This window comes from Gastrolobium bilobum, unplaced genomic scaffold, assembly GCF_033153095.1.
Source record: "Gastrolobium bilobum isolate Gb01-03AN ecotype WA unplaced genomic scaffold, APGP_CSIRO_Gbil_v1 utg2703, whole genome shotgun sequence".
Taxonomy (NCBI): Eukaryota; Viridiplantae; Streptophyta; class Magnoliopsida; order Fabales; family Fabaceae; genus Gastrolobium; species Gastrolobium bilobum.
The window spans coordinates 110,837-135,089 of record NW_026898904.1 but is presented as its reverse complement, the minus strand read 5'-3'; the positions used below and the strand labels follow the sequence as shown (position 1 = coordinate 135,089).

The 24,253-nt window shown below is 32.7% G+C and overlaps 2 protein-coding genes across 2 annotated transcripts; both read right to left on the bottom strand.

Moving 5' to 3' along the window:
* Positions 1 to 236: 236 nt before the first annotated feature.
* On the bottom strand, positions 237 to 1,531 carry LOC133285292 (uncharacterized protein At4g22758-like). The gene is made up of 2 exons (XM_061482509.1): positions 896 to 1,531; positions 237 to 654 (listed from the first exon to the last, which is right to left on the bottom strand). The coding sequence occupies exons 1-2, from the start codon at positions 1,125 to 1,127 to the stop codon at positions 458 to 460; spliced, it is 429 nt and encodes a 142-aa protein (XP_061338493.1). The 5' UTR covers positions 1,128 to 1,531; the 3' UTR covers positions 237 to 457.
* A 20,663-nt stretch (positions 1,532 to 22,194) lies between these two features.
* Positions 22,195 to 22,542, bottom strand: LOC133285303 (VQ motif-containing protein 10-like). Its single transcript, XM_061482521.1, has one exon. It carries the CDS (start codon positions 22,540 to 22,542, stop codon positions 22,195 to 22,197), a length of 348 nt encoding a protein of 115 aa, XP_061338505.1.
* Between the last annotated feature and the right edge of the window lie 1,711 nt (positions 22,543 to 24,253).

Below are 24,253 nucleotides of genomic sequence, written 5' to 3'. Positions count from 1 at the left end.
TGAGGGACTTCCAATATGTAATGTATGTAAATAATTAAAGTTTCCCGCTGTCACTTGTGTTGACTAAAAGCATACATTTTGAATTTCCAAACCATCAACTGCGCCAAACTTTATTCAATTGATCCAACTCACACGTTTCAGAGCAGCATGAGGAGAATATCCTTGGAAAGTTTCTGGCAACATTTACCGTGTCTCAAATTCAAAGACAATGAAAGAAGCAGGAATAACGATGCATAAAGCTGAAGGAAAGGAAAGCAACCAAAGCCTAAACTTTATTTCATCAAAATCAAACCTAAACAACGAAGTTTAATTTCCTAAAAGAGTTCTCTAGCTAGCGAGAACAGAAACGACCAGTAAAAAAAAAAAAAAAAAAAAAAAACCACCACAAAGGAACACATAAAAGTGGAATTTCCCTCATAATAATTATTCAATTCCCCACAATTCAAAATCTGATTGATCAATGGGAAGAAATCTTCAAGTTAAGGGACTTGTTGAACCAAGCCTTCCAGCTCCCACTCCCCCTTCGTGAAAGTGGTGCAGTCCCTCTTCCAGCTCCATCAACATCTGCAGCAGCACTCGTAGATGTTTGTGGCTTCTTGCATAGCATGAAATTCCGAGCCCCATGTGATCCAATTGTATCCCACGGACTCAAAGCTGCAACAACATCAAAACACACAATTCAGAACCATCACAAAAAGAGAAGCTGAGCTTCTCATATTCAAACAAATCCAAAATTATCCCCCCAAAAAACCACAAAAAATTTTTCCAATCCAATTTGTAATAATAACCAAAGCTGTAACACCATCAAAACACAAAAACCATTGCAAAGTGAAAAATTCAAATTGGTACAAAGATGAAAACTTGCAAATGAGAGAAAAAAAAAAAAAAAAGTTACCATCAGATCCAACATGAGGGCAATAAAGGGCGAAACCGGTGATATCAGTTCCCAGTACGGGAAGCCTTCCCTCACGTGCATAGGACTTGAGGGCGGTGTCGATGACCGCCGCCACAAGCTCCTCCTCATTCACCACGAACCGAATCGGTCCAGCGCTTCCCAGCACATTGATGCTGATCAACAACCTCCTCGCATTCGCGTTCTGGTTCTTCTTCTGCTTGTTCAGCAACATCGTTCACGATCCCCCAAAAATAAAATCGCAAAACAGAGACCCAAAAAACACACGCCGATCCGAAGAAACAAATCAAAAAACTTGGGACCCAAGAACGAAAAAAAATCGAATTTGGGGGAAAACAAAGAAATGAACAAAATCGGGTCCGATTTTTTCCGCGAGGAGGAACAAAATCTTCACGGGTCGACGCCGAGGCAGCGATAGTACCAGGCTTGCTTGCAAGAACCGAATGCGAAAGCAGATGCAGGGGAAACAGGGATGAGAAGAGCGCTCGCCCTCGACGGCAAAAGGGAGCGCATGAAATTGCTTAGGGTTTCTAGCATTCACAACGAATTTAGGGATTGTAGAGAGACACAGAGAACCTTGTTTGTTTGTTACAAAAGGAAAGGAAGAGGGAGAGAGAGAGAAAGAGAGGGGTAAAGAGAAGAAGAAGGATTTGCGTGTTTAAATAGGAAAAGTGTTGGTGAATTAGGTTTAGGGTTATTACCTTGGTTTGTTTTTAGTTAGTTCGGTGTTGATTTTGTTTTTTTTAATTTAATTACGCGCGTTCACGCATCGTTAATTACCTCGTCGTTAAATTAAATTTTAATCTCTGTGTTACCGTTATGTCTAACCGGAAACTCTTTCTGGACTGATTCCCTGAATGGCTCATAGTTAGCAACAACGTATGGGCATAAAATTGGAATCTTTTTTAGGTAATGGTCTTCAATTCAATTTCAAACCTATACAAAATAACGAATATGCTTGGAGTCATCAGGAATATGTTTTCTCAAAGCATTTATCAGAAAATTATCACTATACATGCATTCATTCAACTTATTTGAATTTAAATTTAAAATAAAAAATAATATAAAATTGTATTCTCACTAATCTTTATCTAACTTTTATGTTTAAGAGATGCTTTTTTTTTTTTTTCTAATCAAATTAATTATCTTTCTTTTTTATTTTTTACAAAAAGGGTAACAAAAACAAGAGGTATGTTTTACTGCACAAACATAAAAAAAAAACCCGCCCATTACTTTATTTTTTATTGGTGGGTCTCTTATGTTTTTGGTTAAGTAGGAGAAGAAAAAGTTTTTAGAAGGGCTAGGATATTGTAACAACTAATTAGTGTTACTATCAATTAATTTCACCGTTATATTGATTATATTGATCCAACGGTTATATTTATTTTCATCTTTGTATGGTTATGATTCTCCATATTTAATGTTATATTTAATGTGAAAGCATTAAATATGGGAAATCATAATCATATAATGAAAATAAATATAAAGTATTAAATATAGAAAATCATAACCATACAAAGATAGAAATAAATATAACCGTTGGATCAATATAATCGATCTAACGGTGAAATTGATTGATAATAACACTAATTGGTTAGTATAATATCTTTTCCCTTTGAAGAGTACATTTTCTTGCCTAAAAAAAAAAAATATATGAGATATGGATGAAAATAAATATAAAGACAAAAATATTATAAAAATATTACTTTTTATTATTTTTGAAAAAAGATGTATCAAATACAATGAGAGCACCGAAAATATTTTTCTAAAAACAAACTACTGCACTGTTATAAAGTAACTGCCAAAGGAGTCAAAGTAAAGGGAAAAATGAAAAAAGAAAAACAACGGTAGAACATTGTCAAACGTAAAAGTCTCTGACCAAAGTCAATGACCATATTTAGTTATAGCAACTGTATTGGCCCCAAACTTCATATTATGAGTTAAATGTTTCTAGATTCATTACCATTTCAGTTATTTTTATTAAAATAATTTAATTAATAACTTCCTCTGCTCTTTATTTGAAATATTATGATGCCATGTGAATTTGTTATCTTTAATAGCATCATCTAACTTTTAAATTGATGCATTCCCATACATCCTATCAATTTGTTGTTTTTAAAAAATGATAGTTGGGATAGATATATTTAGCAACAAATATAATACGGTAAAGTGTGTATCATTTTAAACGATGTAAAGTTGTGTCATTTTAAGAGAGAGAAAGAGATAGATAAAGGATGAAAGATTTGGCAAAAAAAAATAAAGGTGTGGGTCTCACCTCTTTGTGAGAGTGAAATGATATAAGTTGTGTCATTTAAAAAATTAACACGTTTTTCAATATAATAAATAATAATACCCAATCCAGTCGACGAAATTCATAATATTAATAATTTTTGTAACTACTCGGATTGTTGCTCCAAATACTGTTCCTATTACAACAATAACAATAATATTTCTGTTTTTTTTTTTTTTCAAAAGATTACTAGTTTGATTAGTGATTGTCAATCCAGGATGTAAATGAATCAAAAGAACTAAATTGAATTGTGAACTGAATGACACTGCTTTTTAAAAGAATTGTTTTTAAAAAAAAAATTTAATTCATGAACCGAAATATTTTTTTTATCTTATTTATTTATTATGTTCTTTTTTCTTTATTTTTATTTCTTTAATTCTTTTTTTGTTTTTTTTCTCTTTTTTATTTTTATTTTTATTTAATTTAATTTTTTTATTACTTATTAATTTCTAGTATCATTTATATTTTTTCCCTAGCTCGAAACTCAATTCAGAATTGGTTTTCCAAGTGAGTTATCCGAAGTGAATTATTGATTTCGGATCATTAGATATTCTCACTTTTGTAATTCAAAAATTTATCCTCTAAAAACGCCCCTAGATATATTTATTTCAGCACTTACTTTGTTTTAATGTCACATAAATTCATTTATTTTTATTGATTTCTAGTAAGAAAGTACTGAACATTTAATAGTAGAGGTGATAAAGAACCCCATAAATGCAAAATAAGAAGGACGAACAATGTTTTGAGAGAAAATTTGTCATAATGATTGAATTTGTTCTTTATTATTAAATCTAATCCTCAAAATTTCTCTCTACTTCGAATCATTCATGTTCTCCATTCGTGTTTCGGTTCAGAAATGTAAAAAATGATACTACTGAAATACTTCTGTTCATTGATATCTTTACCTCTTCAATTGAGGTGTATAAATACACAAAACAAGATTTTAAACTTCCTAAAAATCCTCTAACAAAATAAAGAATCAAATACTTTGTTGCTGAAACAGAAAAACAAATATTCTTTGTTACAACAACTTTCTAAATTTAAACTTCCTAATCTAACACTCCCCCTCAAGTTGGTGCATGGATGTCATACATGCCTAACTTGTTGATTGCATCTTTTAGAGCTTTTCCAGAGACTGCCTTTGTCAAGATGTCTGCAAGTTGGTTTTCTGATCTGATGAAAGGAGTGGTGATAATTTTCTGATCCAGTTTCTCTTTTATGAAGTGTCTATCCACTTCAACATGCTTTGTTCTATCGTGTTGAACCGGATTATGAGCAATTTCAATAGAAGCTTTATTATCACAGTAAAGACTCATAGGAAGATTATAATTAATTCCCAAATCATTCAGAATATTTTTAATCCACAATAATTCACAGACACAGTATGCCATACCTCTAAATTCTGCCTCAGCACTGGATCTTGCAACAACTTTTTGTTTTTTACTCCTCCAAGTGACTAGATTGCCTTCTACTAGTGTAAAATACCCTGAGGTAGATTGTCTAGTCGTTTTATCACCAGCCCAATCAGAATCAGTAAATCCTTCAATGCCTTTCTTGTTGTTTTTTGAAAACAGAATGCCTTTTCCAGGTGACCCCTTTAAATACCTTAGAATCCGATATACAGCTTTCATGTGATCTTCACTAGGAGAGTGCATAAACCTGCTTACCATCCCTACTGCATATGCAATGTCAGGCCGAGTATGTGAAAGGTAAATGAGTCTTCCTACTAGTCTTTGATACCTTCCAATGTCAGTCTTCACTTCGTCTAGATACACTCCAAGTATATGATTCATTTCAATGGGATTCTCAGCTGGTTTACAGCCTAGCATTCCGGTTTCTGATAAGAGATCTACTATATATTTTCTTTGAGATAGAAATATGCCATTCTTGGATCTTGCAATTTCTATCCCAAGAAAGTATCTTAAAGGACCTAGATCCTTCATTTCAAACTCAGTTGCCAACCGATTTTCCAGGGACTTCATCTCATCAATGTCATCTCCAGTTAGTACCATATCATCAACATAAACTATCAGAATAGTTATCTTCCCTGCTCTATGTTTATAAAACAGAGTATGATCACAATTACTCTGTTTGTACCCAAACTTTCTCATTGCTAAGGAGAGGCGCCCAAACCATGCCCTTGGTGATTGCTTGAGTCCGTATAAGGCCTTTTTCAGCTTGCAAACTAGATCTCCATTTGATTGAGTTAGTTTCACTCTTGGTGGTATATCCATGTAAGCTTCCTCCTCTAAGTCACCATTTAAGAAAGCATTCTTTACATCAAACTGTTTCAAGGGCCAATCCCTGTTCGCTGCTAGTGAGAGTAAAATCCTTATAGTATTGAGTTTGGCTACAGGGGAAAACGTCTGTTGATAGTCAATCCCATACTTCTGTGTATATCCCTTGGCTACTAGTCTTGCTTTGTACCGGTCTATACTTCCATCTGCCTTTAATTTTACTGTGAATACCCACTTACACCCAATTGTCTTTTTTTCCTTTGGCAGAGGTATTAATTCCCAAGTTGAATTTTTTTGAAGTGCCTCCATCTCATCATTCATTGCTTTCTTTCAGTTGGGATCATCAAGTGCTTCCTGTACACTACTTGGAATTGACACACTAGATAATTGATTAACAGATAAAGCATATGATTCAGATAAGTGTTGGGTAGATACATAGTTGCTAAGAGGATATTTGGCCGTTACTTTAGGGTCAGGTTCATAGAATTTTTTTGGAATACCTTTGTTAATCCGAGTGGATTTTCTGACATGTGTGTCAAGTGTATTAGCAGGAGGGATAAGAGTTACCTCATGTTCTGTTTGAATTTGGGGCTGAACTCCAGGGACAATCATAGGAGAGCCTTCGGTTATGTGTGTTAGAGTAGGATCTTCATTTTGAGCTGTTGTTTCTGCTTCGGTTTCAGCTTCATTTTGTGCTTCAGATTCTGCATGTTGTGTTGCATTTGGTGCTGCAATGTCTGCTACATTTGTCCCTTCGGATTCTGCATTTTTTCCTGCGGTTTCTGCTGCATTTTGAGTATCCAAGAGAGGGGCTGAGTTAGAGAGCCAAACTTCATCTTCTGTATTAATTGGTGAAGCTGGATTCTCCCCCTCAGAAGAAGAAGTTGAGGCTCCCCCTGAGTAATAAGGCTCATTTTCCCTGAAATTGACTTCTAATGTGACATATATTTTGTGAGAAATAGGGTCATAACAACGATAACCTTTTTGTACATCTGAATACCCAACGAAAATACATTTTCTAGCACAAGGATCCAATTTAGATCGCTGAATTTTGGGGATATGAACATAAGCAGTGCATCCAAAGATTCTAGGTTCAAGGGTAGATGGATGAGGGATAGAACAATAAGAGGTAAGTGTCTGGTAAGGGGTTTGGAAATTAAGGACACTGGAGGGAGTTCTATTTATAATATAGGCAGCAGAAGTGACAGCCTCACCCCAATAGGAGGAAGGGACATGCATTCCAAATAAAGAGGCTCTAACTACTTCCATGAGGGTACGGTTCATTCTTTCGGCTAAACCATTTTGCTGTGGTGTGTAGGAACAGGAAGTGTGGTGTATAATTCCATTAGAGGTCAGAAAATCAGAAAAAGCACCAGCCATGTACTCCATTCCATTATCAGACTGAAGGATTTGAATTTTAGTGTTGAACTGATTTTGAACCATGCAAAAAAATTTCTTGAAGACAGAATAAACTTCGCTTTTATTTTTCAAGAGACTTACCCAGCACATACAAGTACATTCATCAATGAATGTTACATAATAAAAGCATTTAGAAAAGGATGATATTTTTGCTGGGCCCCATACATCAGAGTGAATAACTTGGAAGGGAACACAACTTTTATTCAAACTTGGATAATAAGGAATTCTATGGCTTTTGGCCAGCTCACAAACCGAGCAATGAAAATCACTGACTCTCAAATTATTAAAAAAACTAGGAAACAATCTATGGAGATATCTAAAGGAAAGGTGACCTAGTCTCCTATGCCAAAGCCAGACTTTATTTTTTGCAGAATCCATAACAGAGGTAGCAGCCACACAAGGAGAGGAGAGACTGCCGAATTGAGAAGCATCCAGGTAATACAATTTTCCTCTTCTAACACCATAACCAAGAATCTCCTGTGTCTGGTTGTCCTTGAAGATACAAATATTTGGCAAAAAATTCACAAAACAGTTAGAATTAGAGGTAATTTGACTAACAGACAGTAGATTAAAATCTAAAGATGGAACAGCCAAAACAAGGGAGAGATGTAACCGATTGGAAAGGGAGATGGAGCCTTGGCCAACAATGGCAGATGTCCCACCATTAGCTGTAGAAATTACACTCTTTGGGGAAGGGGTGAGATTAGACAATAAATGGGGATATCGAATCATATGATCAGAGGCACCCGTATCAATTATCCATGAATCAATTGTAGATAATGTAGAGAGAGCATGAGACTTACCAAGGATGCCTTCATAAACTGCATTGGCTGAAGGAAGAGGGCCCGAATCAGTGATGGAAGATGATGCTCTGTTCAAGGATTTCCGGCGAAGCCTCTTAGTGAAATCCCACCAATCGGGATAGCCAACGATTTCGTAGCATCGATTCTTTGTGTGACCAGAGTCGCCACAGTGTGAGCAAATAATCTTAGAAGCAGACCCATCCCTGCGAGACTTCAGAGGGGCAGAGGATGACCGTGAGTTGTGAGCCACCATGGCTGAGGAATCATTAGTGGAGAGAGGTCTATTCATGGTAACACGTTGCTGCTGTTCACGCCGAACATAGGCGTATGAAGCTTCAAGATCCAACTTAGGATCCTTTCTTAAAATCTCACCCCTGACCTGTTCAAATTCAGCATCAAGACCAGAGAGAAAAATATGCACCCGCATACGCACCATGGCTGAGTGCATCTGGACAACAGCGGCAACCGTGCCTGCCTGAGATGAGGTCCGATGGTCAATATCCTGGAAGATGGAAAGAAGGTCGTTGAAATAAGTGGACAGTGGCCGGCCATTTTGTTTGGTGTTGAAGGACCGTTGATTCAACTCAAAAAGAACCGTTTCGTCTGAACCATCAAAGAAGGTTCGCCGGACAGCATCCCAAATCTCCGAGGCACACTCGATTCGGATGAAGCGCTGCATGAGGGGAGGAGACATGGAATCAATTAACCAGCTTTTCACCTTCTTGTTTTCAGTCACCCACGTATCAAAAAAAGGATCAGCCGCCGGTGGTTGCTTGGTGGCACCGGTGAGATACCCGGTTTTGTTTCGCGCACCAATTCGCATATCAAGTAACTGAGACCAAAGCGGATAATTGTGGTCATCAAGGACAACAGTGATGGGAAAGGAGGAGGAATCTTGTTGGATAATAATGTTTGAGGAAGGTGGGGTAGGGGCGGTGGGCGATGAAGGAGGTGAAGATGCCATCGAGTGAAAGAAATTAGGGATTAGGAAAACGGTGACGTTTGTGGGTGGGAAAAACGGGAAGAAGTGGTATACGGGTTGGGTGTACTTTCGGGTGGCAAGAAATGGTGCGGGTATTTGGTTACAGAGGAAGAAAGAATGCGGGTATACGGGTTGGATTTGGGTAAAAGAAAAAAACAATACGGGTTTTTTTCTTCTGGGTAAAGGAAAAAAAGAAAAATCTGAAAAAAAAAACAAGGTTCCTAGATCAGAACGCTCCTGATACCATGTAAAAAATGATACTACTGAAATACTTCTGTTCATTGATATCTTTACCTCTTCAATTGAGGTGTATAAATACACAAAACAAGATTTTAAATTTCCTAAAAATCCTCTAACAAAATAAAGAATCGAATACTTTGTTGCTGAAACAGAAAAACAAATATTCTTTGTTACAACAACTTTCTAAATTTAAACTTCCTAATCTAACAAGAAATATCATCATTTCACCTCTGTTCTGAGTCTTTCTTTGCATTTTTCACGTGCAAAAATATGTCTCTGATAAGTTTAGATATTCCAAGTCCAGAGTCTTGAACGAAAGTTCTGAGACAAAATCAACAAACTGCAGCTCTGATTATCAGTCTCACTCGCAGCCTTTTTCCTACCTCAACTTATTAAACGCGTTTATGAAATAATATTATTTTCTCACCAACCAAACATGGCAACTGAAAATTAAAAATCTCAAAAACAAAAAAAGTACCAGATTGATCGTAATAAAATAATTACGAGATGTTAACAAAAAGTTGTTGCTAATCTACAAACAGAGAAAAGTTGTAGATATGTTAATTATTGTAATATGAGACACCTTCAATCCACCATATCTATCTATATGAGGAAGTGGGGACAGTAGCGAATACTCAATCAAATAGGATACGAAAGAGTGATATTAAATTTGTGACTTTGGTTGTTTTTTACTACAAAAAATAACAACAGAAGCCACCCCTCAATCTGACTACAAAAAAAGGCCTCAATATCCTTTCCTGCCACATTTTTTTAAGCTTATTCCATTTTCCTTACAAAAAAAACTCCTCTCTAAACTTTGGTGGCATGTGAGGTCATATTTTAGCCACAAATCTTGTTGCAGCCGCATCTTTAACATCCTTCGATTATTAAAGGAGGAATGCTATTTATGTATTTTAAACTCTAATTATATATGTAGGGGCATGATCTTTTTACATTGGTGTAAGACAAATAAATCTTACACCGCATCTTAACCGTTGATGGACGGAAATCATCGGTTAACATTTGTCGTGTAATTAATAATTAATTAATACTAATTAATTCATATGACTTCCTAAATTATAACAGTTGGATGTACGAAAATCAACGGTTGAGATACGGTATAAGACTTATTAATCTTATACCGATATAAAATGATCCTGATTCATATATGTGTATTATTAAGAGGACTTAGCATATAAGTCGTACCTAAATAATTTTATTTCAGAATATCAAAGTACAAAAATTGACGTGGGATATAAAGTTACCTTTACAATATTCAAATACCACGACCAAATATAATGGCAATCTTGTATAAAACTTCACAATTGAATAAAACATATACTTTATTGGATAATATTTCTATCTTAGACACACAACATATATTTTAGGCCCTGTCTTTTACATATGAAAGCACACACTTATCCCAATGAACATAAGATTTTTGTAGAAGTATAATATTTAGAGGGGGATATTTTGACTACTAAAAATGTCCACTACCACCTTACTACCTATCAAATCACCATTGAATCAAAGAGAGAGAATGTTAAAAAGTTTTTGAAGAGAGAGAAAATATTAATCCAATGGTGATTAGATAGGTAGTAAGATGATAGTGAAAATTTTTAGTAGTCAAAACATCCTCCTCTAATATTTATAGCCGTAACTTAGTATGAAAAAACTATCCATAATTTTAATTGATTAGTATTAACACTATAATATTTTAAAATAATATAAAATCAGAAATATACATAACATTCACTCCCAAGACATTCCATAATTATTGATTTTTCTATTTATTAGAGCTTTGTACTTTGCAACGGCGTCCTCTTGCCTCATATTATATAAATAATCTGTTTCTTGACTCAGGAAAATAAGTTTTTTTTTACCATATACATATTTAGATTATCTTTTATGAGAAATCACATAAATGAAACAAATACGCAGATACCTTCAAAAGATTCCATAATCTTTATGAAATAAATTGTATTTAATAATAACCATTACTTAAATTTGGCATCACAATAAAAGTAAGAAAAATCATATCACTATAGTAAATCTTGAAAAATATAAGTTGTCTAAATTTTTACCGTACGAAAATTACCTAACAAAATTTACAATGATCGTTTAGATTAAAATTACAGAAATAACATATCAATATAAAGAACACACAACAATGTAAATCAACACTTAAATAACGATATTTATCACATGTATCACATATATGACACTATTTATTTATATATTACTGTGCACATATATAGTTATTATAAAATGCAGAATTCATATTTTACCCAAAACAAAATTTGCATAATTCTAAATTTGCTTAAATATAAATTAGAATATATATATATATATATATATATATATATATATATATATATATGAAGGTTATATTTACTATCATTTTTTCTTACTGCCAACTTTGTTATCATTTGATCAAAATCACATCAACGGTTCTTACTTTATTTTATTTTGTAAACGTTTATTTAATCTTAATCTAATGATAACAACATAAAATGTAGTAAGTATAATCTATCCTTATATATAGACACACACACAATGGCGGACCTAGGTTGGTTCCATTGTCTGCGCTTGCAGACATAAAGTTGAGGAGAAATTTTTTTTTACATAAGGTGTGTGATTCAAGTCAAGTAAAAAAAAATAAAAAAATAGGAAGATTAAAAGAAAAAAGGTAAAGAGTGGAGGAGAATCACACGAGATTTTTCATTTTTTTTATGAAACAAAACTGGTCAATTTTGGATCAAATAGACACCGACAAAGGTGAATTTTTGATCGATTAACCCCTACAATTATAGTATATTTTACAAATGTCTTTTTGTGGTGTTTATTTATTTTTTAATTATCATTATCGATTATTTCCTTAAAACTTTGGTTGATTCACCAAAGCTTTACTTTTGAAGTGGAAGCAAAAATTGGATCATGATTATGATCTTTTAAAAAAAATGGGGGCAGCATCTCTGAACCTCCGCCATGTGCAGACATAAAGAAAATTTTCTGAGACCATCACTACACACACATAATTATAATATGCAACAACATAAAATGTAGAAAATTAAATTATTGAATTATAAATTAGTAAATATATATTTATGTATTTAATTATAAAGTACAAAATTATAAAATGCAAAAATATAAATTGGTGAAATATAAATTGCGAAAATGTAAAAACCTGAAATATATATATATATATATATATATATATATATATATATATATATATAATTAATTATAACTTGCAGAAATATAAATTGTTGAAATGAATAATAACCTAAAAGAAATTGGAACGTGGTATCTCATTGGGACTGGTTAGGGAAAGAAGAGAAAAAGTAAAATAAGATAACAAAATAACACTTTTATGGGATTTATATTATAAAAGTAAGAAAAATATTATTCTCACCCTTAGTATTCACTTTTATTTCTCCTTATTATGAAGTTCCTTCACTCTCAAATTCTTTGTCTTTCTCTCTCTTTCTCTTAGTAGAGTTTTCTCCAAAATTCTCAAGACCCTCCTTTTTTTATTTCTCTCAATTTTAGAGCAACCCCTGATGCTTCTCCTAACCTCTATTATAGGAAAATTTTTATCATGCAAATGGTAAATATGATAGTAAAATATTGTTTACACAATAATCAGTGGGGTAGGTTATATTTATAAAAATTTTATTTACAAACTATTATACACTATACTACGTATTCCCGGAAATATATTCCTAGCCGAGTTTATTCTCGGAATACATAATTGAGTTTGTAAAATAAAAAATTTATAAATATAACTTTTCTCATAATCATTAAAACCATTTCCATGTCAATTTCTCTAATTTTAATTTTAATTTTCACAACTTCACATTTTTATGTATTACATATTTTAAGAGGACCCTAAGCATGATAATTAAAAGATAATTAAATAAAACAGAAAATAATAAATTTCACATGTAATAATTAATACAATTTTTTAAATTAAAATTATTATTATTATTATTTTAGAATTTTACAGCTTCTGCATCCCAAAATTCCTGTTCGCACAATAGTTCTAATGATTGTTACCCGATACATCAATTGCATATTAATTTTCGCCTTTCTTTCTCGTTCACACTATATAAAATAATGATGTCATTTGCCTACAATTTATTTTCACATTATAGAAAAAAAAGTTAAGCACTATAGGTTAAGATTCTTGGCTAGCGACCAAATTCATCATAATATCAGATAATAAGTCATGCAAGAGGAGCAAGAACGTGTAGTGTGCCATGTTAGCAATTCACATAGGAACTTCCCTCCTCAGGTAAAGTTTCCAACGCCTTTCTTTCGTTTTGTGGCAAAGGTGCATTTGCTTTTTAAATGATATCTGTCTCTTTATTTATTTTGGCGGTGTAACACCCAGTTCGTGACCGGTAATGTTATCATCAATTATGATATTAAGCGCAATTACAATCACAGTAGTTTATTAAAAATATGGTAAAACTTTTTCTTTTTAATACCGTTTACAAAATCCTTACGTTTATAAAACATCTGTATTCAACTTTTTCCAAAAATGTGATTGTAAATTAAACTATTGTGGAATCATAAATACTATTTCTTAACATCATATAATGTGTATTTTAAGGTTGCTAGGTTGTTCTCAAAAACTAACAAAGCAAAAATACAAAATTTGACATTTTTCTCTTCGAGTGTATTTTCACCTGAAATTTTGGAATTTTCACTAAATCAATCCTCTAATTCACCATTCAATCATTAATATTGCATTTCAAATATGTGAAGTGTTATAGGTGGGGTCTAAAGCTATAAGGAATGCTATCTATAGTTGGTCAGTTGCAAAAATGAGACTTAAGGACTGAATATTTAGGTGCGTTTATATTTTCAATAATGGAATAACCTTTTTCCATTTTTCTAATGAGCAATACGTGGATGGTTTATTCGTGCCAAAAAATTGTTGTTGATGGTTTAATTTTTATATGGATTAATATTTTTCATGTTTTCTCTTTCTGTCTCTTCTCCATACTCGTTCTCACATGGTCCCACATAGCATTATATGTGTAAGAGATAAACTTATTTATTACGATACGAGAAACATTAAACCTTTTTTATATTCATGCATTCAGATTTCTAGTGATTGCCATTTTTAGTTATCTCATTTGTATTTTATTCTTTCCTGAAAACAACTTTACACATCTTTGTTGGTGCTGATTAAAGATTTCTTATCATTCATACACGAGAAGTTAAAGCTTAAGCAAAAATTTCAACCCCTATCATTGCATCAGTAAGCTTCTCCTCATGGAACTTATAATTAGTATTTAGATTTTTTTTTCATTTTATATACTGGATTCTCCTAATCTCTTATCCATTTGTTGTCTTTCTGTAGTTGGAGGTTATATCTTACCTGTTCTGATAGGTTTATCCAATTTATGCATGATATGTTATCTGCAAACCAATCTCGACGAGACTCTTTGAGTCAAGTCAAAGATTTGAGAGGACAATGCCTTAAGCTAGACTACTTAAACATCCAACACATTGGTTCACTTTTCGCCTTACTTTCTCGTTCACACTATATAAAATAATGATGTCATTTGCCTACAATTTATTTTCATATTATAGAAAAAAAAAGTTAAGCACTATAGGTTAAGATTCTTGGCTAGCGACCAAATTCATCACAATATCAGATAATAAGTCAAGCAAGAGGAGCATGAACGTGTAGTGTGCCATGTTAGCAGTTCAATAGGAATCTTCCCTCCTTAGGTAAAGTTTCCAACGCCTTTCTTTCATTTTGTGGCAAAGGTGCATTTGCTTTTTAAATGATATTGTCTCTTTATTTATTTTGGCGGTGTAACACCCAGTTTGTGACCGGTAATGTTATCATCAATTATGATATTAAGCGCAGTTACAATCACAACAGTTCATTTAAAAATATGGTGAAACTTTTTATTTTTAATACCGTTTACAAAATTCTTACGTTTATAAAACATTTGTATTCCACATTTTCCAAAAATATGATTGTAACTTAAACTATTGCGGAATTATAAACACTATTGCTTAACATCATATAACGTCTATTTTAAGGTTGCTAGGTGGTTCCCAAAAACCAACAAAGCAAAAATACAAAATTTGACATTTTACCTACTTGACGTACACTCAGTTTTATCAAAACTGTAGATGAACTATATGTCCATAAATTCTCATCTTTTGATATGTTAAACTAGATTCTTCTAACTTTTCAACAAGGTATCATGATGCTCTCCGGCAAGTATACCGATCGCACAAGTAATATAATGTTAAGTAAAGTTCGTCTCCACATGGATTGTGATCGTATATCAATTAATAGTCCTTTCAAGAATGGAGGAGTTCAAAGAGTTTGTGACAAATATTGTCGATTTGTGAAAAATGAGAACTGAAAATAAAGACTTGTTTTTATATTTTGGTTATGAGAAAACAATAAAAATGAGAATTGATTTATGAAAATATGAGAAAAGCATTGTAGCTAGAGTGCACTCACTATATGATCTCCACTTCTTACTTTGGATTGATTTAAGAATACTTATTTATATAAATATTCAGATAATTATCATCTAGAATTAATTAGTTAAATTTCAATCCCTTGGCAATTTAATCCTTTAACCTCAATTGGAGTCCTAATCCCTTAGTAACCCCTCATGAAAATTAAGCAATGAACACGATAATTAAAGCATCTGCAATTAAATATACATCTATTCCTAGCATGCATAATAATTGTTATCTTACCCCCTTTCAAGATCAAAAACTCAATATTCCTATCTAGGGTTCTAACCCTCAAACTATCATCAACTATTAGATTGATCAAGTCTAACAAAGAAAATAGAAATTTCGCACAAGGTAAAGATAAATAAATTTATATAAACGAGTAGAAATAAACCAATCCGTCGTAACAAGGGTTCACATAAGGTTTGTGACCCTAACTACAATAAAGAATACTTAGCCAACCATTATCATGGCTGATAAATTCAATATTCAATGTTACCTGAGAATGTAGATGAAAGAATAAAGAAGATCAAGAATTTCTCTCCGGAGCTCTCCTTCTGACGCACGACGGTCTCCTTAAGTCCAGAATACCTAATTCTTGTGCTGAGCCTCCTTTTTATAACCTTTCTTTTAATTTTCCAAAATTTCCCTTTAGGAAGCACGAGCTGTGATTTCACAATCTAGCGCTCTTAACGTCAATTTCACGCTAAGAGCGTGGATGTCTCTGAATGCTGACGCCACTAGCGTGGGTTTCGCGCTATCAACGTGGGAGCAAGAATGGTTTCACGCCATCAACGTGAGTTCCATGCTATGAGCGTGGAGGTCTCTGATTCTTCACGCCATCAGCGTGACATCCACGCTATGAGCGTGGATCTTCATTTTGGCAAATCTCCATTTGGCTCCAGTTTTGTCTGCTTTTCCTACAAAATTAGCATAAAATCAGTTGAACAATCCTGGATTTGGAATTTCAGCAAAGCAACAATAAACATTGCCTTTTTACTCAGGATTAACCAATAATCTTCCTCTTTTTGGATTGAAATTACCCATATGCTGAAGGCATATCATATCACACACCACAATTGGAGTTCTATAGCTCCAGATACGTTCGCAGTAGGTTAATTTCTTATAACAGTATAAACTGCACAACTGGTTCATTAACATCCTTCACTGCTTTTGAAACTGTAGTTGTTCTGCTTTGCTTTTTTCTCCCAAATTTTAATATGTTCTAAAGACACCTCAAGCTTCGATTTGATATATCATAAGCATAATTTGGGTAAGAAATGAGATAGATATGAATTTTTCAAAAATATAAACTCATGATGTCAACTATAGTGCAAACCAAAATAGTCTGCATTCAAACGAAGACTGGTCAAATTTTACAACTCCAAATGATACCAAATTTTATTATAATGTAGGAGACATCCTAAGCTTCAAAACAAGGTACGGTACACCTTATTTGGACCACTGTGGAGAGATTTATGGTCTCTCAAAATTAGGATAAAATCTCACTATTTTTCTAGAAAATTCAGCATGGTCTTCTTTGTTTTTATAACTTTTTCTCACTTTATAAAAGTGTGTTCCAATACTCAAAAATGATACCTAATAGACCAATAGTGTACATCCAAAGGATCAACATACCTTGGGAACTTACAACCTATGATACTCACAATTCCTGTTATGTCTCTTTACTCAAATTGCATTTCCATCTCACACTAACAATTCCTCTCATTACCCTTTCATACACAATGTCCCATTTATTATCCATTATAATTAAACATTATCAATAATTAAAATAGGCCTAAATCCCTTTCATCAAATACATCAACATTTACATATACAAAGTTCTCAAATGACACGTTTAGGATTACAACAACTAGGTAAATACAACTATTACATAATAAACATAATAATCAAATGACTTAGACACAAAAGCATGAACAACCATAAGAATGTCCACAACATCACATACAAGACCAAGGTTCAAGCACTAAGTCAATGATACAAAATAAGCAACTGGCATGTGCATCAAAATATTTAAAGCCATAATGTCGGGGGTTACCTTAAAACTCCACGAAAGATTTTTCATAAATTTAATCATTATAATCATAGTTTAACCACATCAACCAAATAACCAATATACTCAAACACTCTTCATCAAGCCACAACACAATTTACATCATTTTCCCTTAAAAAATCAACATTACCGAAAGTATAACAACAAGGGAATCAAAGGATTTTTCAACCAATTCACATACTTAAAACTGTTTTTAAACTTCATAATTTATGACTCAAACAACCACCAATTAATTACATCATCCATCAAATACTTTCTTCACAAATCATCAATTTTTCCTCCTTGAAAATTTGTCTAAGTGTTGACATCAAAATCACTTAAATTTTTATTGGATTTCTACCGATTATTTATCCATACGAACAATAAATTCCAAAGGAACATAACCATAAAACCTCTCTAACCATCCACCAACATACACATCATATTATGTATAAAATTTCGATCCATAAGAAAGACTAGATGAAATTGAGAAATATTACTACTAATGAGTTCTTAGGCTTCAAGAGAGTGATATATAAGCTTCCAAGCAACAAAAATACCAACAATGGCTACTCTCACACCAAGAAACTTCCACCTTCAAGCTCTTTGATCTCCTCACTCACTCACTTTCTCAAAAATTTCTTTGAGGATTTTTTATCACCAAGTAATTTTGGGTATTTTTCATGTTGTAACTTTCTTGATTCGGTGTCAAAAAAAAAAGTTACAAATCCAGCTTATTCTTCCATGGTGGTTTGACCAAGACAAGAGGAGAAGGAAAAAGGCAAGCTTAAATAGGTTAATTTTAAGACCAATAGGGCTTAGCCACCAATTTTGACATTTAGGTAAAGTTATAAAATATCTAAAATTCAATTTATTTAATTCTTCTTCTTGAATTCTTGAATAAATTCAAGACACACAACTATAGTTTAATATTGTCACACTACATTAGTTAAAAGATTCGGACACTTTTTACATAATTCCATTTTTACCCCTATACTCACATTAACTGTATTTTTCCAAAAATCACCAAATAATTCCAATAATTTTTTTTTTATTTTAAACATCTCTTTCAACATATATCCAATCCTAGAATAGTTATCTCATTTCTGAGTTTCTCAGTAAAATCGTACTATGGTATTTCATCGCTAAAAATCACTATTCATCAATTTTCCCAAAAATTACCTATCCATTCCAAACTTCGTTCTGAATCCAAATTCAATATTATTTTCATCAAATAGTGTCTAATTATATTATTTCATAATTTTAGGGTTAAAGTAATTGTCAAATTACCATTTTTCCCTTCGAGTATATTTTACCCGAAATTTCAGGATTTCCACTAAATACATCCTCTAATTCACCATTCAATCATTAATAATGCATTTCAAATATGTGAGGTGTTATAGGTGGTGTCTAAAGCTATAAGGAATGTTATCTATAGTTGGTTAGTTGCAAAAATGAGAATTAGGACTGAATATTTAGGTGCGTTTATATTTTCAATAATGAGATAACCTTTTTTCATTTTTCTAATGAGCAATACTTGGATGGTTTATTCGTTCCAAGGAATTGTTGTTGATGGTTTAATTTTTATATGGATTAATGTTTTTCATATTTTTTCTTTCCCTCTCTTCTCCTTACTTGTTCTCACATGGTTCCATAAGGATCCCGCATAGTATTATATGTGTAGGAGATAAATTTATTTCTTACGATACGAGAAACATTAAATCATTTTTATATTCATGCATTTAGATTTCTAGTGATTGCTAGTTTTAGTTATCTCATTTGTATTTTATTCTTTCCTGAAAACAACTTTACACATCTTTGTTGGTGCTGATTAAAGATTTCTTATCATTCCTACACGAGAAGTTAAAGCTTAAGCAAAAATTTCAACCCCTATCATTGCATCAGTAAGCTTCTCCTCATGAAACTTATACTTAGTATTTAGATTTTTTTTTTCATTTTATATATTGGATTCTCCTAATCTCTTCTCCATTTGTTGTCTTTTTGTGGTTGGAGGTTATATCTTACTTGTCCTGATAGGTTTATCCAATTTATGCATGATATGTTATCTGCAAACCAATCTCGACGAGACTCTTTGATTTAAGTCAAAGATTTACTAAGACAATGCCTTAAGCTAGACTACTTAAACATCTAACACATTGGTTCACTTTTCTCACTAAAGCCTCTGTTGGTTTTTTTCTTATGTGACATAACCATCTTAATGAAATTTCCATGATCTCATCAATAGGTGCTATTCTAATATTCTCTCGGATATATTTGTTCCCAATCTTATCTTTTCTCGTATGTTAACTTATTTACCTCATGTTCTCATCTCTACTATACTTAGTGTTTGCTACTATTGGAACTTAATTGCCCTGCATTCACTACCATATTGCATCCTTGGTTTTATAGTAACTTAGTAGAATTTTCCTTTGAGTTAAATAGGCCCTTTTGCAATCACAAATTTTGCCTTGAAGCATTTTTCCATTTCATTTACCCAGCTTAGATTCTATGTGTGACATCCTTGTCATACTGTAAGATAGATCCAAGATACCTAAATAGTGCAACTTTTGGTATGATGTGATACCCAATTTCCAGCCGCAAAAGATTGTTGACTCATATATTGCCGAATTTGCATTCTCTGTGCTCCGTCTATTGACCATACTACAGTCTATACGTATTTTTTGAAAAGTTATACTTTATAAACTTCTGATATAATCCAATGATTAGTCAAAAAATTAAAACAAAGATGAGACTTTAGCACCAATTATTCCCTTCACTCCAATTGTTCTAAATTAGATAAGCCAAAATAAGCACAACAACATACTATTCTTGGGGGCACTATATTCTTGGCTTCCAATTCAGCAAATGTAAATACTTTGTAGTACAACAACATAACATTCGAAGATCCTTTTATATCTTAGCATCCAATTTAACTCCCGTTTCCAATCCTGAACATTCAAATAAATGTAGATTTTTTTTTTTTTTTTTTTTTATCAAATCAATCGCATAAAAAACAAATCAAAAGTACTTGACGTCTTCTATAGACTATACTACTACTATACTCCTTTAGCTATATGAATTTTCATATTACTATAATGTTTGTCCAAATTTTAAGATAATATTATTAACTTGGCAAAAAAATTAATATATTGTTATTTTAATAACTATTTACGAAAACATAGTTGTTTTGAAACTAAATATGGATCTATTGTATTAAATTGGGCGTGATCTAGGAGAGAGACACGTCCCATGAGGGGCGTGACTCACTTGGTGATGACACGTGGCACAAAAAAGTCAACAGTTTGATCGTAAAACTTAGGCAAACAATATCTTTTGACTCGAGTGTCCGAATTAGGTGATTATTTTTTTATTCTACGTAACTTTTCCAGATCTATGCAATGATATCTCATTGAAGGGGATTTGATAAAAAAAATTGCAATTTTTTTTTTTTGAATTTGCATTTTATCTCCCAAAATTTCCAAAAAGAAGCATAACATACATTTATTTACTAGGAATGTTTGTAATCGCAGTTGTGGTTTCCTCTCCATCCACACGCATAGACAACAATATTTTTTCTTAAGGAAAGCCCTAGTAAAATTGTGGACACGTGCTGCAGCTCATGATGTTAATACATGGGCTTTTGGACGTCCATATATATATATATATATATATATATATATATATATATATATATATATATATATATATATATATATATATGGCAGGATATTCTTTTTTTTTTTGGACATTACAGGGAATTGAACCGCACACCTAATACACCCTAATGAGACCTGATTTGGCCACCCCGAAGTCAAAAAGCTATGCGTAATAAAAAAATAAAACCTGATTTGGCCACTCCGAAGTCAAAATTATGGCATTCCGAAGTTTTACGATAAAATATCCAAAATTTTGAAAATTTTTCCCCAAATCCCCTTCAATGAGACCTCATTACGTAGATCTCAAAAAGTTGTATGAAATTAATTTTATTTTTTACCTAATTTGGGCATTCAAGTCATGCCCTTCTAAAGTTTTGCGGTCAAACTGTTGATTTTTTGTGCCACGTGTCAACACTTGGTGAGTCACACCCCTTGCGGGGTGTGTCTTTCTCCTAAAACACGTCTCTTGTGGGGCGTGTCTCTCTCCATCAAATCACGCCTCCGGTGGTGTATATTTGAGTGCTATAGATTCATATTTACATTTAAAATGACTATATTTTCGTAAATATTTATTAAAAAAATAATATTTAAATTTTTTTGCGAAGTTAATTAGTCCTAAGCTGAAATTAACATTCGGTATCTCGGATATGGGTAGTGACAAAAATACAATAATGAATAATGATGGTTATTAATAAATATGTTGTCCAACCCAATATTTGAGTGAGTAGTATCGGTATGTTAAGCTTACCAAAATAAAAAAAGTATCGATTTGTTATATCCAATTGAAAGGCTACAATTGAACCACGAAGGAAAATGTAGTCATGTTTTGGCTTTGGTTCATGGTTTCCTTTTCATAGAGGGTATTTTGCCTTCCACAATAAATAAAACTTGTGTACTGCCATTTTCATAATTTATCTCTTCATATTTTTGCAGAAATAAAAATCTTTCGAGTTAGAGACCTGCAAAGAACAAGTATGCAAACAAACTAGTATACAAACACAATATATTAAGCAATATCCACTTCGTACGAATTACAACATATATATAACATAAAACTAGGAGAGAAAAGAATAATATTAAAAAAAAGGGTGCTGCACCTATAACCAGAGTAGCTCCTCCATGGAAGCCAAATCAGACAAAAATCCATCAAAGTCTTTGAAGGTCATGTTCTTGAGTGACATGGAAGATATAAGACTATTCTTTTTACCATCAGTGGTGACATCATACTCTGGCTTGGCACTGAAACCATCATGTGAAGTTCCTCCTTTATTATCTGAACCTTCAGCGAAGGGTGAACCAGAACTACCATTTCCTACCCAAGACATGGACGAGTTCTTCCCTGTGAGGCACTGAACTACGTTTCTGAAGTTTATAGCGTCGGTCTCCACGTACCGTGTTTCAATGTGCACTATCTTTGGACCTTCGCTACAACATCCACTTGTCATGATCTGATGATCTAATAACCTTGCTAAATTGATATGAAGCCTAGTTTCCCTTTTGTTTCTCTGTTTCCGTGGTGTAGAATTTGCAATGGTTGTGTATTGTGTGTGAAAAAAAGGATGTGGATTTTGGTGTTTTTATAGGTGTCATTGGGCCCTGGTCTTTGGCAGTCTTAGGGGACTGGTAATGGTCACCGGAAGACAAGTGTAGGGGTCAAAGTCAAAAGCATGCAACTTGGTCTTGGAATATGGTCAAGTTTTGTTGGAAGAACTTCTTAATAATAATACTTGAATAATTCGTCTCATGTATTATAGTTTATAAGTTTTATTGAAACTCGTAATTATCATGTTATAACGTTAGAATGATACGACTTTATATCCCCATCTGCCAAGGTTTCATACACTCTCAAGCTTTCAAGTGGTTGAACTTTAATTTGTGAAATTGACTCGTTATAATTATTAATTAAAAGTTTAAGTATAATTTAAGTAACTGGTAATAGCTAGTATGAATCTGGTTAGGCAATGATTAAAAATGCAAAAAACTCAACCTCGCCAGTTTTATGCAAAATTTTTGTAAACTCCATACTTTCATTCCATTCATATATGGATCGCCGAAACCAAAATCTAAGTTGTAGGAAGCCTCAGTTACCAAATTTAAACAGGAATGTGTTTGGTACTAATACTTAGGCCCAATAAGGCATCACCCAACATCTACAAAGCGAACAAATCTTCAGTATAATTGGGGTAGATACATTTTTACCGAAAAAGAAAAAAATAGATATAGAAGGAAATAATCATAAAGGTAAAAATAATATAAATATGTTATTATTATTTTATTTTATTTTATAAAAAAATGTACTAAGTGGTTGATACATTCGTAATACTGAAAATATTTTCTTACAAAACTGACAAATCAATTCTTATAAGGATTCTACCTCTATTAAAAGAGAACTCTCATGAATTTCAATCCTCTTCGTAATTACCAGAGGTAATCTGTATCATGTATCAATTCTAATTTGCATAAAAAATCACCATAGTATAAAAATGACAAAGACGATACCTGAGTCAGAACTTATTCTACTGCTGTGTTTCCCAAATTATCTAGAGTTTCACTTCTGATTCTTTTGGGCATTGTCAAATGAAAGAACCAAAGTGAGGAATCTGATATTGTTTAGCTCAAGTTATTCTTTAGCAGGAAGTCATTCGCTCTTAGAATCACCAGGACAATAGTATGTGGAAATTTAGCGAAAAATTATGACCGTGTCCCATGAAATCAGTTTTACAGTACTCTTTGTGAGAGTTAAAAAAAGAAAAGACGCAGTAATAAATAACTGCAACCTTTTCTCGCATAGTGAATTAAAACAAAAAAATCAAAATGAAAAATAACATCAATAAAGAATCTACATATTAAAAAAAATAAAAAAAAGGAAAATTGGCCAACATGGTCTAATTAATAACTTAATAAAAAAGAGAGCAATAATTTTATGTGGCACTTTGGGCCTAGGGGTAGGCCACCAAGGCTCTTCAGGTTACGCAAAAAGAATTCTCGTCCTGATATCATGTTGTAGCTTCGTTGTCCCAGAACACTTCTCAATCTACGAAGCTACATTTGTTTATGCTTTATTTTTTAATACTTAGGGCATGTTTGATAGAAGTTTTATTTTGGATTTAACGGAGAAGTGCGGGTGGGTATTGAAAAATATCATATTTAGTTCAA

What these genes read in the sequence shown, in the direction of transcription:
- LOC133285303 (XM_061482521.1), bottom strand. Translation starts at nt 22,542, where the DNA reads ATGACAAGTGGATGTTGTAGCGAAGGTCCAAAGATAGTGCACATTGAA.
- LOC133285292 (XM_061482509.1), bottom strand. Translation starts at nt 1,127, where the DNA reads ATGTTGCTGAACAAGCAGAAGAAGAACCAGAACGCGAATGCGAGGAGG. An exon ending in CCCTCATGTTGGATCTGATG is followed by an intron (nt 655 to 895) that starts GTAACTTTTTTT and finishes ATGTTGTTGCAG; the next exon opens with CTTTGAGTCCGTGGGATACA.